At 35.1% G+C, this 19145-nt stretch overlaps 2 protein-coding genes across 12 annotated transcripts in view; one reads left to right on the top strand and one right to left on the bottom strand.

Annotated features, from left to right (window-relative positions):
- LOC108976923 (multiple epidermal growth factor-like domains protein 11) overlaps nt 1-19145 on the bottom strand; it is a 48573-nt gene that overhangs the window by 7035 nt on the left and 22393 nt on the right. For 8 of the 11 annotated variants that reach the window (XM_018946359.1, XM_018946365.1, XM_018946366.1 and 5 more), the window contains 5 exons: nt 6479-6919; nt 6236-6399; nt 3944-4075; nt 1655-1901; nt 436-1475 (listed from right to left, as the gene is read on the bottom strand). In XM_018946359.1, coding sequence (XP_018801904.1) covers nt 436-1475; nt 1655-1901; nt 3944-4075; nt 6236-6399; nt 6479-6624 — 1729 coding nt within the window. In that variant the 5' untranslated portion in view covers nt 6625-6919. The remainder of the gene's footprint in view (nt 1-435; nt 1476-1654; nt 1902-3943; nt 4076-6235; nt 6400-6478; nt 6920-19145) is intronic. The other 3 variants (XM_018946367.1, XM_018946368.1, XM_018946370.1) reach the window with 1 other exon arrangement.
- Nucleotides 9220-10284, top strand: LOC108976925. Its single transcript, XM_018946371.1, has 2 exons — nt 9220-9434; nt 9528-10284. Exons 1-2 carry the CDS (start codon nt 9328-9330, stop codon nt 10180-10182), a joined length of 762 nt encoding a protein of 253 aa, XP_018801916.1. The 5' UTR covers nt 9220-9327; the 3' UTR covers nt 10183-10284.

The following is a 19145-nucleotide window of genomic DNA, read 5'->3' as shown; positions in this document are numbered from 1 at the left end:
TACAATATTTTTGGTTTAAAAATATGTTTAATATGGTATTTTTTTTTTATCTTGGAACCAAATTGTTTTTATTTATAATTTTAAGCATTTTAAAAAATATATAACAACTATTTTTGAAATCGAAGTCGAAATTCTTTATTTTCAATAATCTTGTCAAATGTTAGTTTTTGAATGAAAAATGTTAAAAGTGAAGCCATGATAAAATATATTTATAGTAGATTTCAAATTTAGAGTCAATACTAGGGCCACATTTCAAATAAAGTTTCTTACGATGCTTATGCAGTATGTAGGAGTGTCTACTGATGAGGGCGTGTATGGATTAATGGCTTAATATGTGAGATAAGTTATGTATGAATGTATTGTATCAACATAGTTTAGACGAAGCAGCTGCTCCGACAAACCACACAACCACCCACCCACTGCCGGAAGACCTACCTCCCCAACCCTGCTTGCAGACACACTTCCCGCTCGCCGCATCACAGGCGATCGTATTGTTCGCATCACATTCGCATTGCAACTCGCAGCCGAGACCAAAGGTGAACGGCTCACACTTCTGATCACACTTCTCACCCATCCAGCCAGGCGCGCAAGTGCACGCGCCATTTTGTGGATTACAGCCGGCGTTGTTGTAGCAATTACATTTGAATTTACAATTTTCACCATAAGAATTCAGATCGCACGGACGATCGCATTTGATATTCCGCCAACCGGCGGTGCAGCTACATTGACCCGTCTCATGTGAGCACAACGCGCCATTCTGACAATCGCATTTTTGCGCGCAATCCTGTCCGTAACGTCCATCCGGGCAGCGCTCCTCGCAACGCTCACCCTGATAGCCCGGCGCACATATGCACGTGCCATTGACGGGCGAACAACGCGCCGAATTCGCACACTCACAACTCAATTCACAACTCGGTCCATACTTCAGGAATGGGCATGGTCGATTACACTGCGCGCCGCTCCAGCCATTCTGGCAGTAACACTTGCCCGACACCGGATGGCAGTATTCCGTATTGAGCGCATCACAATCACACGTCTTATTACAATCGTCACCGTACTTGTCGAATGTGCAAATGCGTTCGCTGCAATCGTCACCTTTCCAGCCAGGCGCGCATTGACAAGCGCCAGTCGCCTTGTCGCAGCTACCATCATTCTGACACTTGCATTTCTCCGTACAGTTCAAGCCGTAAGTGTTGAGCGGGCACTCGTCGTAGCAGAGCTCACCCAAATAGCCGGGCGGACATTCACATTGGCCGCTGATATGATGGCATGGTCCACCTTTGAAGCATTCGCATTGCTCCTTGCACTGTGCGCCGTAGAAACCAATCGGACATTTATTGGCGCAGACGTCACCCGTCCAACCGGGCGGACACAGGCAAGCGCCACTGCGCGGATCGCATGTGCCGTCATTCTGACAGCGACAATCTTGTTTGCACTGCACGCCGTGTTTGCCGTCCGGACATAAACTCTCACATCTTGGCGTGACGTGGAAGACACGAAAAACAAAAAACAAAACGAAAAACAAAAGAACAATATAAAACAAGTTGGTTGGACAACTAGGCTAGCCATAAAATAGTATATTCATGTATATATGTATGGCCAGCGGAATTTCATAATATAGAGCGTTAGTAACCCAAAACCCGTGAAAACTTACAATGGCCCCGTATAACCGGGCGCACAACTGCATTCGCCCGAGATGTGATGACAGCTGCCGCCATTCTCACAGCGACACTCCTCCATACACTTGGCACCGTAATGATCTGGCGGACATGTGTCGCCACACTTCTCACCCCGATATCCTTTGGCGCACTCGCAATCGCCGGTGGCCGGGTCGCAGGTGGCATTATTCAAGCAGTCGCATGCCTTGCTGCAATCACGTCCCCAGTAACCCGTCGGACAATCTGTATTGGAATTATCGTTCGATTATTTATGTGCTTACGAGAAAAAAAAAAACAAATAATTTTGCTATTTTGCTTTCGTTGCTTTTGGCTCATTTTCAACATAATCCACTGTGCTTTGCGATTGCAGACAGTTAGACCCACAGCCTTTTTGGTGTTAATATTGCCACACAGTCACATTTTTTAGTTTTTATTTTATTTTTTTTTTTTGTTCAAATTTACGCACGTAAAGCGAAGCGTTTGCGGGGACATTGATGGGGAAAAAATGATTATTGGTTTATTCAAAGGATACTGTTAACGGTTTAAACTGGCCTGCTATGCTGTGAGTATACATAGGTAAGTGAGTGGGAGGTGTTCTATGCTTGTGATAAATAAAAATGCCGAAAGTAATAATTAAAAATAAAAAAATAAATATGTAAGTATATAAGCAAAGGCAATTAGCACGTAAAAAAGCAGAAAAAAGCATTATTTTCAAATCAAAGCAATTTACAGCACGTTTGTTGTGATAAGAAAGGGATGTAGTAGGGTGGTTCACGCATTTTGTTTTAAGTTTTTATTTGTTTTGAAAACAAGAAAAAAATAAACATAGGCTGCACCGAAGCTATAACACCCTTCACAAATAAAACAATTTCCATACAAAAACTTTATTTTCATCGGTCAGTTTGTATGGCAGCTATAGGCTATAGTGATCCGATTAGAATAAGATATACGGAGATTATAGTGCTGCCTTGGATAATAATGCATACCAAATTTCGTGCTGATATCTCGTCAAATAAAAAAGTTTTCTATACAAGTACTTGATTTTCCACGGTCAGTTTGTATGGCAGTTATATTATCGATGGTTCCAATAAATGAGCAGCTACTTGACGAGGAAAGGCAGGGCGAAAAATTTCAGATCGACATCTCGAAAACAGAGGCATCGTTTTTTGAAAAATTTGAAGAATTTAATATAAGAAAAAAACCGAATATTTTTTACCAATTTATAACAAAATATATACAAACTTTTAATTGAAGCCAAAAAGTCTACAAACAACTTTTCAATCTAATCAATTCAATACATTAAAAAAATATACATCATGACTAGGGTCATATGTGCATATCACATATATTAATATATCAAAAAACACAAACAAACGTGCTGTCAACACTCTGCGTAAAAAATAGCAAACAGAAATTACAAAACAAAAGGCCAAACAAATGAGAAAAAAGTAAACAACAATTAAGCAATCAAAGTTACAAAAGCAACAAAAAGCACAAATGAACAATAGCATTAAATATTAAATCTAATTTATATCCACGTAGCACCGGTCGTGTCAATTTAGTGCAATTTATATATGATTTATTAATATTTAATGGTTTCTAAATTATTTTGAGCGAATTTTTTCTCTACAAGTGATTCTCACATCGTTTAGAGACACTGAATCACTCATTAAGATAGTATTTAAGGAAAAATCAGTTGTCACACTTAATTGACATTGACGCAGCACTAGAAATACATATGAAATACATACTTATATAGACTCTTAAAATATATAAATATGTATGTATATACACACATGCTGAAGCTTTTGAGTGTTTTTTAAAATGCAATCTCGAAAATTTATTTAACAACAAAGCAATAAAATTATTCCATCAGCATTAGAGGCTTACAAAATATGTTGAAATTTCTTAATTAAGTTGGCAATTTGTACATTTGTACTTAATTAATTAAAAAATTTCTAAAAAAAATTGACCATGCGTCTATAGTGTATGCTTCAGCGTGTGTAACATTCGGGTGCCTTATTTTTAAGCGATATTTTGTTTTCTCTGTGTTATCTGAAGATAATACATATATGCTACTATTTTTGAAGAATTTAAAAAATTGAACTAAGCCGGTATTGCACATAAAAACTTTTACTCGGCGGTATATTTTATAATTTTTGCAATGTATAAGATTTTTTAATAGCAGAAAAAAAAAAAAATATCGTCTTAAAATAAATGCTGCTTATGTAATATAAAATAGTTATAGTTAATAGTTAAACAATTAAAAAACAAATTTAACGAACTCAAATCGCAGGTCTCGCCACCCCAGCCTTGTTCGCATTTGCACTTCTCCGGTGCAATACATTTGCCATGTTCGCAGTCGTGTGTACACTTTGGAATACAGCCATCGCCATTCGGGTTTTCAGTGTAACCATCTGGAAGTGTGTAAAAAATTAATAGAAAAGTTAAAATATAAAAAGGAAGATTCATAGATATAAATTTAGAAAATATAGTAGAGGTACTTTTTTCAATAGCCTTTTATCTGACAAATCATGCGTTAGTCGTTTCAAGCTGTCATGTTATTTTTTTCAGTATTGCTTGGCATTTCATCATGAAAAGACTAACGTCTGAACAAAGTTCATCTTTATTGCGAAAATTCACTTTTTGTAAAGAATGTGTTTCGCATGCTTCTCTCAACTTATGTTCAATATAATCGGCATACCGAGCGTACTATTTGCAACACCGTCACCCATCTTGAGATCCATCATTCATTATTGGATACTATTCGATCGAATAGATTGAACGACTTCGCGAATTTCACGTCGAAAAATTAAATTGAAAGCATACAAAATACAGCTCGACCTTCCTAAACGACATCGCTTTGCTCTATAGATTCCTTAAAAGTTCCATGAAGATCCGAGCCAATTTTTTTTCAACCAATTTCTGGTTTAATGAGTATGTAAACAAGCAAAATGCCGTATATGGGATAAAACTACCAAACTACTCGGTTTGATTTCTGGGTCGGTGGAATTATCGGTCCATATTTCTTCAAAAAAGCTGCCGGTGAGATAACGACGGTTTCGGACCATGATAACCTGATGCTTGATATTGATGATGATGATATTTGATGCTTGAAATTGAAGCTCGTGATCTCAGCGACATCAGGTTTCAAAGCCAATATTCAATTTGAAGTTTTTGTGTTTTTTCTTTACAAGTAGCTAACCTCGAAATGATCAGCCTTTAGAATAATTAGCTTAAAGCAAATTGCTTAACAACTAAATAATTTTAATAACAAGAGTTATAAATTGTTTAATTAGTCTAAATTGTACCTCAGTGATCACTGAGGAAAATAATTGTGATTTCTCACATGATGTTAGAGGAATTCCTCTGATCACCAAGGCAAATATTTTAATAATAGAATAGGTAAACTATTACATTCGGAATTTTAGTAATAAAACAAGGGTTTTTCTACCATTTAGATATTTATTTTAATATTTCGAAAGCTAATTTGATTCAACGACTTGCTGGAAACAGATTACCTTACTTGTAATTTATGTACATATATGCATGTACGCTTACGCTTATGCTAAATATCTGGTAAATATCTCTTAAAGCTATGTAACTCGAATTGGTTCAAGTAAGCAAAGTTTTAGTGGCTTTAGCGGAAGCTAACATTTTTGAAATTGTTAGAAGGAATATTACGGTGTTGAAAAGCATTTTCCTGATATAATATCGAATATTTATATTGGATCCGAGGATAAGGATTTACCGTAATCAGAAACTGCCGTTTATGAGTTATGGTTGGAGGTAAAGGAAACCGTTGAGTTTCGAATAAATTTGTTAGAATAACTCAAATTGTGTAAATTTACTTGAAACCCGGTTTTTTGTTGAATATTTCTAATATATATAATACATAACTAGAAAGACGTGATATAAAGTATTGCATCGACAGCATGTTGATTTGCGAGATATTAAGCGCCAAACTCGGCCTTATGCTGACTATTAACGTTTTAGCATTTATCATTAAACTCCTTTTTCCAAGAGTAGTGCTTTCATTTTAGTTTTGGTACGATTCTGACAAAGCTATAAAAGATATTCAAAATCTCTAAACTGTGTGTAACTGATTCACAAAACAGTTCGCTGCTTAGTCTAGATTGGATTATTTTTTCGTTTTTCCAACCTTCTAAAAATAATGCTGAAACTTGAATTCGAAGTTTGACGACACCTTTATGTCGACATATGTTATTAAAGCTTCCGAGATTTTTTTTTTTCGTATCGTCTATAACTTAGGGTACGATGTTTTGTTTGAAATGAGGTGAGCACTTCTTATAAGTGCGCCTATAAATTAGGATTAAGCTTTAAGTATTAAAATTTTTCAAAATTTCATCATCTATGAGTCACTTAACCCCCTATGCATAGCTCATAGAATTATATGAGTATATTTTTAACATTTGTCTACAATTCTGAATGGCTCATGAAAATTTACATCATGGCAGGGTATTTTGCGAGGGTCTTTTTCACCTTTTTGTACATTTCTGCATATTTTAAAACATACGTATATTAATTGAGTACAACATTAGTTCTAATATACGCACCACAGCAAGCGCGCACAATGCGTGTTTTCATAAGCGTACGCGTTTTATTAACCGTACGATGTTTGATTTGATATGAGGAGCAACGCGGCGGCACATTGAGACACCAAACCGTTTGACGCTCCTGATATGATTGCAATTCGGTGGTTGTCACTTCGACGGGATAACTGCAAGTGAAATATTGTAAATATTAAAAAAAAAAAAAAAAACTGAATCATTTTTAATTAGAATGTATGCTATGCTCACTTCTCACGCTTCTTGCAGACATTGGGTCCATCCAAGCCCTCAGATAGACTGACTAGCATATCATTCGAATAGACAATGTTGATTATGCTCAAGAGTGTGAAGAGTTGTGCAAATAATTTGCAATAAGTTACTGTTATTGCGGACATTTTGCGTTGAGCGTTTGGCGGATGCGCTAATGTTTTGATAGCGAAGAACGAAAAGTAGATTGACGCTGATGCTATATAAATATTATATAGGCGTACATACACATACACGACTATATATGCGTATGTATATTTATATATTAACTTAGCAGTGCGGTGATATAGTCGCAAAAGTCGCAATTGCTCCAGATGATTAAATTATTTGCAGCATAGTTCCAGATTTTATCTGGCTTTAGAAACGCGTTGATGATTCAATGGGCGGCTGTCGGCAGCACTCACACACTGGCATAACATGCAACTGCAAAGAAAAAGTGAAAATAACACAGGCATTAATTTATTTATTCACTACTGTGACATATGTACATATGTGTTTGTTAACATGTCTAATTTTATTAAAAAGTACATGGTGATTGCAGATAACAGTAGCAAGTGCTAAACGTGTTAACTGGTAAATTCCCTGTTAATAAAAGTACTTGTTCAGAAGGGATATAAAATTTGCTTATTGATGTTAGAAAACCGCTCGGAAATCCCGTTAACAACGATTTGATATTTTTTGCGATATAAATACATGTTTAACCATGCGGAAAAGTACGTAAAGTGAATATAGCCTACTTTGCCTACATAAACAAATTTATTTTTACTTAAAAGTTTTTAAATCATTCGTTCTTTATGAAATGGGTACTTTATTTGAAATAATAACCAAATATTTTCTTTTTTATTTTTAGTTTTTTCGAATATGCATTATTTTTTATTTTTTAAGTTTGGGAGCACTTAGTAAATAAATAAAATTTTATCATGCGTTAAGACAAAGAATTGAACTCTTCGAGAAAAAATTTAATTTTAATTCTATTAAATCGGAAATAGATTCCTTTTTGGTCACTATAGTGCCACTACAGAGTGGTTTTTAAGAGGTTCTCTTAACTACTTTATCTAAGCTAAGTTTTCTTGACACAATTGCAACTGTTCTGACCGGAAACTGTCCAAATTATGGATATATTTTGACAAAGAAATATGAAGGAAGGTGAGGCGGAATCAATTTTATTCTCCTATGTTGTCCACTTTTTCCAGGATGAAGTTGAAATATCTCAGTAGACACACCTTAGTAATCATTGTGAAGACGCTGCGATTGAAATTAGCGGGCTTAGCAAATTTGTGGTGAGCTTAAAACGCTTCGTCGAACTAAAATCGTCTGCTAATCCATATCAAAGAGTATTGGGTATCAAAAAGGAACTGAGGGAACTGAGCTACCTTTGTTATGAGAATTAACTCTACGATGTAACCTAATATGCCTACAGGTAGGCCAAAATTTGTGTTTTAATTGCTGATATTACTGAAAACTGGTGAAAAAATTTTCAGGACGATTTTGTTATTTATGCATCGACGGCGGAAATTTCCAAAGATATGATTCACAACAAACAATCTATGAAAATTAGTCATTAGACTTAAGAACTTTTGTTTTAAATAACGTAAGAACCCAAAAGTTATGAAACATCTTCACAAAGTCCACATCATAGGCAAAAATAAGTCTCGTCTCGTTAGATCGATAAGTAGACTCGCTGGTTTCTATTCGCCAAAATTTGCCGGGTGGCGAATCGAACACATAACTGACTTAGAAGAGATATTGCATTATTTTCTATTCTTTTATTCTAGGTACACTTTTGCGGATTTGATATATCATCTGAACAAATTTGACTCGGACAGATCAAACCGAATCGATATGGTATTTTCGGTATTTTGGTACAACTTTTTTATGTTCGTCTGAAGTTTGATTTCCAAAAGACAATTAAAATGTTTTTCGGGTGATTTTTATAATGTGACAAAGTTTAACAACGAGTTTGCTAAAGATTTTGTGTTTGTTATGGAATCTCGGCAAAGGAATTGTTGAAAAAGCTGAAGGTGAGTCTAGTTTATCACGAGCACCAAATTTAAGCACCGTAAAGCATCCAGAGAAGGATGTGAAGTCATCATTAATGACGTAACAGCATTTCTTATGGATCTACCCTTTTTGGCTAATATTTTGAGGGTCAAAGCTACACTCTTTCAAAAATCAGAATCTTTTGCAAAAACGACGTCCAGTAGTCGTCGCAAAAGAGATGTTTGAGAACGTAGCTGAGAACTCACACCAATCAAACTCATAATTGACGAAGCGTGGATTTATGAATATGGAGTCGAAAATATTCAACAATCTAGTGAATGGCGCTTCAAAAATGAGCTGAAACCGCAAAACCAAAACAAAATTCACTGAAGATCATCAGAGCCGTGCCTTATACTAAGCTAGACACTTAGTGGCACAAATTGGCTTGGCCCAAAAGAGGACTATTTTGAAGGCGATAATGAAGATTTGCATTGAAATACCGAAAATGGTGTTTTTTTTGTCAGTCTAGATAAAATTGATTAGACGGTAAAGGACAATCAAGATAATGTCGAAACTACTTTTTACATTTATGCATTATTATTATTAACTTCGAGACTTGTTTTTTTTAAATATCGATGCACGGTAACTCTATTTATTCGAGAAATGAAAAAAAAAACAACAAGGCTTGGAGAATACAGTTAAAAACGTACACACAATATTTCAAAACAAAAATAATTCGGATACTTAAAAACAAACAAAAGAAACAATATATTTTACTAAAAAAAATAGCAGCTGATTGCTTTATTTTGCATTTGGAGATATCAGCGAAAATTTAGAAGCCTCGGTCTGCAATGCACACATACAATGATGGTTTAAATTACGTGCCACTATTGGCGGCACAAAGCGCCGCACCACACATGAGCAACGGCAGCGGAGTTTGCTTCAACACAGCACGACGGTGATAAGAACAAACCACAAATTCACAGCACAACACAAAAAAAAATTTCAATGATTATATGATATCAACTAATTTTCCATTCTATTCGCTTAGTGCCGCACGAGGGATGTCACCGACGACATTGGGCAGCGTCATCTGTTACAATGGCAACTATGAGGGCGATCTCAGCATGTTCGGCAGCAAGCCAACACTGCAGCCGCAGACACAGCAACGCCGCCTGGAGCTGGTGGAAACCGATTCGGACACCGAGTACCGACGCGAATTGGAAGCTTATCAACCGCCACAGCGTAGCAATGCGTACCAAAGTAGTGGCATTGAGCGGCAGCTACGGCGACTGCTCATCTACTATGGCGATCGTTTATTGAGCCCCAAGCGACGCCAACAAGCCGCAGCATTCACGAGCAGCATCTATAAGAGTTCCTATTATCAGCGCACAAGTGAATTGTTGTATCGAGCCTGCGTCTGGACGCTGTGGTTGTTGCGTCTGATGCTGTTCACCCTGCTCCGTTTCAGCAACAGCAGCTATGGTTGTTGGCGTAGTTGTATTTTGATGCGGAATACAGCGCGCCGCGTGCTCTGGTGGATGACATTGGCCAAATGTGGCGATGTAAAACTCTTCGTGATGATATTGCTCGGCACACCGCTCGTATTCGTCATCGGCGTGTTGGGCCTACTACTCTCCATCTATTGTGCGCTGCGTGAATGTTTTAGTAATGCAAATTTTCTACGCCGGTTTCATGTCACCTGAATAACACATACACATATATATATATATACGTATATATATGTATGTATACCGCTTCACCATATAGAGAGCGATATATTTTTGGAGCATTTTCAAGGATACTAATTATTAATGAGCAAAATTCCATGTGCCACTTTCATAAAGCGCACTCTACAAAAAAAAATTATATATTTCTCTATATATTTAATATAAGCATTTCACTATTATTAAATTTATTTTGCATAAATTTAGTGCAGCAAATAAATTTTTCACAATTTGCCTCGGATAATAAATATTTTTCCTCTGATTCGGTGACGAGTATTTCCGTTTTCAATTAGCGAGCGACTGATCGTTGACACAAGTGGTTTTGTGCATGAGAGCTTATCATTTTGTAAATATATTCTCCGATTACGCTACGCATGTGTTTGTGCATGGGAGTATTTGCAAAATCTGCTATACGATATGTATGACAGTTATGTTGAACGGTACTTGGCGTGGGACACTTTTTTAGTATTCTTTAATTATGGTAGATATTTGTCATTGGGGCTATTAATATCAGTTTTAAGGAGTGGTATTTGCAATAATAATAATAAAAAATTTAAAATACGAGGGATTAAAAATTTTAAAAAGATAAGATAATGTCTAAATAAAACTGATTTAAATATAATAATAAATATAAAAATTAAGAAAGAGCTAATTCTGCACAATATATTTATAAATACAAAAGGCGTGTGAAATAATTCGAAATGTATTCGAAATTTATAAAAAAGTTGCAACGACTTCACTCACTTTTATGGTCAACCTAACCGACATACTGAGCGTACTAATCGCAACTCATTCACCTATCCTCAGACGCAGCATTCATTATTAGATAACAGTCGATCAAATAGACTACGTCCAGTGATAAAAATATAGCAGCCGTGGCCGAGAATATACACGAAGACCGTGGATAGTAGATTCTGCGACGTTCCCAGCAGCTCGGACTTACGTATGGAACGACTTGGCGCATTTTACGTCGAGATCTTAAATTGAAAGCGTACAAAATACAACTTCTGTGAGAATTAAGGCCGCTCGACCTTCCCAAGCGACAACGCTTCGCTCTATGGGCTCTTGAATGAATCCAAGAAGATCCGACGTTTTCAAGCCAAATTTTGTGCAGCCCATTTCTGGCTCAATGGGTATGTAAACAAGCGAAATGCCGCATATGGAATGAAGAGTAACCTGAAGAAATTGAAGAGGCTGAAATTTTATACAGAAAAAAACAAAACGGTTTGATTTGGTTTGTGGGGTGGTGGAACCATTGCCCATCGGTCCATATTTCTTCAAAAAAGCTACCGGTGAAAACGTAATCGTCAATGACGACCGTCATCGCGCTATGGTAACCGACTATTTGATGCCTAAAATCGAAGCTCGTGATCTCGGCAACATTTGGTTTCAAAAAAACGACACCACTTCACATCACACAGATAATTTCGCGTTTTGGGCCGTTCGATTGGCCACCAAAATCGTGCGATATCATACCATTAAATTTTTTTCTGTGAGATTATGAAAAGTCAAAAATCTATTCTTCGATTCAGAGCAAAATCTCACCTGCGTCATTTGGCAGTTACCAGTATAAATGCTCGAACGAGTCTTCGAAAATTCGAGATCTGAGACGTAACCGCGGCCAAAATTTTAAAGATATAATCATTAAGAAATAATAAATATACAAGAATAAACATTAAATTTTTATCAGGCAACGGACTGTCCACTCTGCAGCATTTCTCAAGCCGTGAGACATTTTTTCTTTCGCTAAAACAACAATATGGCTTCATAGATTTTTCGAAAAATAAGCAAAGTTTGTATCGATATTTTAACTGCTTTATTTATATATTGTCGAGTCCAATTACTTGATTAGTCTTACAATAATATTATATCGAAACTAAAATTAATTGTGACAAATAAGTAACCGGATATTGTAAATAAAACGCAAAATATTTATTTTGTCGCGTTCAAAGTAAATCCCACCAGATGTAAAACATTAACGCCAACAATTTTTCCAGTCTGCGAAACACTTTTCCTAAGCACTTTTTGGGTTGGCTTCCTTCAGCGAAGTTTTTGTATCTTATTGTTCCACGAAGCGGCAATTTGTGTTTGAGGAACAAGAAAAAATCACACGAGGCCAGATATGATGAATACGGTGGTTGGGCGATGGCATTCATGCGTTTTTGACTTTAAATTCGCTCACAAAGAGTACACTTTTTGAAAAACCATGAGCCTTTATCAACGTTCTCAACAATTTCCCACATGACATTTGGTTAGAAATAAACAAATTTTAGTCAAATTCTTTGTTCGATATTTTAGCAAAATATAATATATATTTTTTTTCAATTATCATTTACCCGGAGAGTTGAATTAAAGTTTATAAGATTGTACAGAATGCAATGTTTTGGCACTATATCTTTAAGTGGGTAGTTGGTAATTTTACAAAAATAACTACTAACTATTTTTGTGTAAAAGTCGAGCTTCGTTGGGTTTATCAGCAGCCATTAACCACGTTGTAGAACTTATGAACATAAATGCAGACTAAATGAAAGCATTCGTGAACTCATTAGTTGCCGCTTGTGAGGAAGCTTCAGTCAATTGCAAATCTTCGACGAAAAGCAAATTACAATGATTTTACTGGAAAAAGATAAAAAATGGTCGTCCTTTACCATAATCCATTTAATTTAAAAATATTTGACCATTTCAATTTTTTTTTTGTTTTTTTTTTTTTTTTTGATTTTTTTTTTTTTTTTTTTTTTTTTTTTTTTGAGAGTTAGTTTTATGTTAAAAATAAAGGCTATAAGAAAGCGGGCTACAAAGTAATGCAAAAAAAAATTTGCCTGTGGCTTGAGTGCCACGCATTTATCGCGCTAGAAATGCGAAGTAAAGCTTCATAACAACTTTACCGTAAATGGTTTTCCCAATACGCATTAATCCAAGCCGATAAAATGCGTGTAGGTAATTTCATAATAACAATAATAAATAATAACAATAATAAAACACTTTTAGCTTATCAACGCGGTTGCTACACAGGAAATTCGACCAAGAGCTACGAAAGGCATAAAGTGGACCAAGAGAAATTCACTTAGAAAAATTCCAAAGTCAATGTTTATGCGTAATTTGGTGCTAAAATGCTGATAACTGCAAATTTAGCACATTACGTATGAATGTACATACTTATGTATGATATATTTGGGTGATGTAGGCATAAAAAAAACTGTTTGAAAGTGGAAGTGGAATTGTAATTGCCAGCCAAGTGGCATTGAAATGAAATTCGAGTACAAAAAAATGCTGATATCAAAATATCTGTTCAGAATTCACACATGAGCTAGCATAGTCACTGTAGCCTACACCGAGTATTGAAAAATTCCATATGTGCACAACTGATATAGGGTTACAAAAAGTAACGGGGTGCGTATCGTATATGTTCAGCATAAAAAAATATATAATTGTAAGATTAATATTTTGTCAAAGAAATGATGGAAACAAAGTGTTATGAAAGTGCATGAGAACATTGAAGTTTTCGTAATTTTGCAATTATTTTATTTATTGAAGACCGTTACACCTTCTTCCACGAAAATAAGGAGAAGTCGGGCTTTCAAGTTCAACGATCTCGAAAGTTGGCGATATTCCCTGGTAAAATTATATTTTTAAAATTTTTGCGAAATTTATATCGAAATAAAAATATAATCAGCAAGGAAAGTAAGCTTTCGAGATAACCTTAAATTATAAAAAAAAAATATTAAAAAAAAAAGTCTGCTATGGTTTTACCAAACCTGTGTCACCCTGTTTATTGCAACTAACACTGCTTTCCTACATTTTTTTACACACAAATACAGTATATCTGAACACCAACACTAATAAATCCCAATCAAATTCCATGTGCTGCTTAACTCAATAAAAATGTTGCACTTTCGTATCGCTTGTCATTTCGTATGACGACATTAAGTTACCTGACGACATTGCATTACATAATCCCATTAGGCACTCAGATATCCATCAGCTGTCATCGGAAACCTAATGGTGTATTTATGGTTATTCTGAAATGCATTTGCATATGGAAAAATCTAGAATGCTTGTGGATCACGTACTTTCCATGAGTTTCTATTTTCCGTGTGTAGTTTTATTAACAGGTGTCTAAAGTGGGTCAACAACGTATTAACTGCAGAATGTGGCAATGATGACGGACTCTGTACTCAAAGGTATTTCACGAAATCGAATTTTCTAATCACATTCGACGAAGTCTTTCGCAAGACAGAAGGGCGTATACACGAAGAGAGAGTTTGAAAAATTAAAAATAAATATAAAAATTCGGTCTCATGAAAAATAGAAGATGTCATTGACTCTTTACGTTTATATAACGAATGATTTCCATTAACAGACATAACATTTTTAATTTGAAGATAACATCAGCTGCCAAATCAGATCTGCACGACCACTCTCGATATTTCTGTAAGTAATTTTAAGCATTTTTGAAGCTCGGAAAAACTTTTGTTAAACCTTGAGTGCAGGTTAGTCAGAGGACCCAACGGCAGTCGTGTCTACGTAACCGGAACGGATCCGGATTTTTATCTGGCCAAGGCCTGTCAACAAAGAAGAATTCTGCCGCTCTAACAATAACAATATCCTTTAATGTCTAATGTAGATTATAACTACTATATTTCGTGAAGAAATCTTTTCAAATAAAAAGGTATCCACATAAGAACTTAATTTTGATCGGTTTGTATGGCGAATATATGCTATAGTAGTCGGATATTGGCGGTTCGTGTCCAAAATTTCAGATCTTTATTCCAAATTTGAGGTACCGTATACACAGAAATGTTCAGCGTATAAAATATTCGAGGCGTAAATGTCGTAATATTTTTATTTTTATCATTTTTGTTTAGAACTTATATGTTTGGTTCTGCGAAGCAGTTGTTCGAAGCTTAACTTCTTTTGGGTTAATAGAGTATTTATACTTGTAGTATGAGAGAGACATATATTTCTTGCTGAGATCAATCTGGTGTGGTATTCTTGGAACGTTCCTACAACACAAAACATTAACATACTCAAACTACGTTTTTGAATGGAATCAGAGTTCTAAAATCATTGAAATTTGTCAAAAATTCATGTTACAGAAATCGATCATTAAGGTTCGAAATTACAAACGAGAAATGTTAATATATTGTTGCTATTATCCTCACGTTATCACTATAGAAGCAGTCTTCAAGATCAAGATCAAGATATTTTGAGAAAAAAAAATTTTTTTCAAACATTTTACTATACGTATATTTTAAAAATATTTATAAATATAAGATTACGACAATTATAAGAATTGATTCAGTAATTTTTCTATCCAAAAATTGCATTTTTCAGCCTAAAAAGCCAGATGTCCCCACTATATATTCAAATTTGCTTTCTTTAGTCAAATTAAAATTAAAAACCGCATTCATGAAACATTTTGGAAGCGACTGCACACTCATAGGCATAATTATCCATAATGCTGTAGTACTTGTGCCCATATAACTCTATAAATAAATATAATATACACTCAAATATAATTACCAACGATTGTGGAATGCAACAGCTGTTTTGAAATTGGTACAACTGAATATTCAAAGGAAGCGGTTAATTCCATCTTACTCCTATAAAGCCATTATAAAGACAGACCCTTGAGCGTAACAGTCACAATACTTTGGTACTAATTCACTGCTTGACTGTCGAATCAAATGTAAATCACCGAAGAGTCGAAGTAGTACCGCATGTAAACTGCTCTTTATGAAAGTATTCCGGTTTAAACGGTACAATGCCGTTTCAAGAATTTGTGAGCTTGTTTCGTCTAGAAAAAACAAGTTAATAAATGGTGCTGCGGTCAAAACATGAAACAATTCAGATTTCAAAGGCAATATGACTCCAAAAATAAATGTATACTATGGAGCTACTTCAAAAAAAAAAAACAAAGAAAAAAAAAAACTTTTGCGAGACTCCTTTTTTCAGACAATGGCGCTGGTATAAAATAATTTTTCTGAAAACAAAAGTATATGTTATATAAAATATATATACTAAACAAAATATGATGAGTAAGTATTTTCAAGGGAACATATATATATTTCCAACTACCTCTTCATCCAGCTACGCATGTAGAATTTCCCATTTTAATAAATGAATTTTGACTGACGACAATGTATATTTAAATGCTCATTAACTGCACGGATGTTCCCAAAAACAATAAACAAACTGTAACATTCACTTTCCCATATTGAAAAAAAAAACGACTGGAACACAAAAAAGCTTTACAAATCGTGCAATCGTAATAAGTTGAGTGGTGACCTGTCATTAGGGCTGACCTATAACTATTAACGTCTAGCAAATTAAAATATTAAAATGCATGGAAATATGTAGAGTGTTGCACGTACAAATCTGTTCGGTGGGAAATAATGGAACACGTGTAAACATTTGCGTGTTTTAATGTGTTATTTGTATAACATGCTTGTATGTAAATGCATAGGTAGGGTGCTAATATTAATGCATAATGTGGACTCAGTGTAATGTTGTTAATTCATTGTCAAGGTCGCCTGAAAAGTTAAGTAAATATTTGTACAGTTTGTGCTTACTTTCGTCGAAAGGAGGCAATGTAAACACGCATACAATGCAAGCCTGTTAACCGGTTGGTGCTGACACTGACCAAAAATTATAAGTAATAATAGTTGACAGATTTTAAGTTTCTTTTATCTTTTCAAGTTAATTCAAGCTTCTTATTTTATTTTGGGATAAAATTTTTTATGAAATTCCCCATTTTACGATATAATGATTTACCAAGACCTTTCAGTTACTAGAACTTCTTCGAAATGGCTCAAAACTGCTGAAAACAGTGATCTTATTTTCACCCATTCCTAAGTGAACAACACGGATTTTTTGTAATTTTTTTCTTCAAGGGGCATTTTATTTCATTTTTAAAAAATAAATAAAAGAAATTTAAAAAAATTTAAACAAATAAAAAATTGAAATTTACAGGAATTTGAACTGAGACATAACATATAATGGTTATAAATAATAAAAAAAGAAATGGATTCTTTGATCACGTATCAGGTCTAAAAATCCAAAAGCTAGAAAACATATTATTACCATAGATGAATAAAGGTAATGGTTAATGAAATAGCCAAAATTTTGATTTTTGAAACATTATTCCTGCGATCGTTTCTAAGGTCGATCTATTTAACAGTTCGAAGAAATTTTCCTCACCAACTCCGAATATAGCATATCGAGAAAAATGTTTCACTTTTTTCAAAAACACAAGTCTAGATGTGTTACAAAGCCTTCAAAGACGGTTGAGAAATCGTTGAAGAAATGTCTCGTTCTAGACGACCTTCGACCTTACTCAACAGATGAGTACAATAAAAAAGTGAGGGATATGGTGCTTGAAAATCGTCAGGCAAGTCTTAGAGAGATGATAGCAAGAGGGCTCGACATCTCTCGCGAGTCCGTTCAAATGATTTTGGTGGATATTTTGGATATTAAACCTGATCTCGACTTCTCTCGATAAAGCTGAATTTTCTTCAAAAAAAATAAAAAAAAAATGCGATTGTGACCGAATTTAAAGTCAAAAACGCAATGAATATCATGGATCAACTACCGTATTCACTAGATTTGGCTACGTACGATCCTCAAACTGAAATTGTCGCTCCATGGAACCCGTTTGCGATCGATCGAAGAGATAAACAAAATTTGCGGAATGAGCTGAAGGCGATCCCAAAAAGTATTGGGAAAAGTTTTTCTTGGACTGGAAAGATCATCTGTTGGTGAGTAATTTGAAAGCGACAAAATAAATATTACTCAATAATTAAATATTTTGCATTTTATTTACAATTCCCGCGTACTTTTTGCCACAATGTAAGTACATCCATCAAATATAATAAGTATCATGGTGGTTTTATAATTATCCGATCAGCGAATTTATGTATGTCATACTTATACAGCCATGGACACATAAATAGCACAAATCCGAATCCAATATTATTTCTCATTTCTTTAATCGTAAAGTTGATGAACAATAACAATGTGGCATGTATCTACTTGTTACCGTTATGAAGCTCATTTCGATGTTCAAAAATACCGTTTATTTCCTATTATACTTTTTATGCAGCAATTTTATTGAGTAAGTGTTGATTTGAAGTGGACACATAAATAGCACACTTTTAAGTTCGCAGTTTATTTTGAATTTTGTGTTCAGTTTTCGCGTGTTTTTAATTTAGTTTTGTAAATTAATAATTATTTCATCGATATTTGATTAAAATGGGAAGGGGAAAACATAGCACGCCGGAAAAGAGAGCGCTTATGTGCGATATGAGCAAAAATGGAAAATCTCCTACCGAAATTGCAGAAATAATGCATTGCTCTCGAAAAATGGTATATAATGCTCTTCATGCAACAATAAAGGACCCATCTTGTGTCAACAAAAATATTCCAAGAAAACCAAGACCACGTAAAACCGATATTAGGTTGACAAAACCATAGTACGGAAGAGCAAAGCCGATCCTTTTAAGTCAGCCAGAGAAATAATGATGGAAATTAATGACGAATATGGTGCGAACGTATCCAGAAAACTTGTTGGATGACGACTCAACGAAGCTCAACTTTTTGGACGAGTTAGCAGGAAGAAACCACTCCTGTCAAAACCCCACATCAAAATTCGACTGGCATTTGCAAAAGCACACAAGGACAAACCAGAACAATTTTGGAGAAACGTGCTTTGGAGCGGCGAAACCAAGGTAAATAGGATGGGTCCTGATGGAAAAACATTTGTACGTCGTCCGCAAAGTCAAGCCCTTAACCCTAGGTACACCAAAAAAACCATTAAGCACGGCGRTGGAAGTATCATGGTGTGGGGCGCGTTTTCATGGCATGGCATAGGGCCTATTGTTCGAATAAACGGTAAAATGGACCGGTTTCAGTATTTAGATATACTGAAAAATAAAATGGAACCA

Source organism: Bactrocera latifrons, unplaced genomic scaffold (assembly GCF_001853355.1).
Source record: "Bactrocera latifrons isolate USDA-ARS-PBARC rearing strain unplaced genomic scaffold, ASM185335v1 scaffold_81, whole genome shotgun sequence".
Taxonomy (NCBI): domain Eukaryota; kingdom Metazoa; phylum Arthropoda; class Insecta; order Diptera; family Tephritidae; genus Bactrocera; species Bactrocera latifrons.
This window is presented reverse-complemented; position numbering and strand designations above follow the sequence as displayed.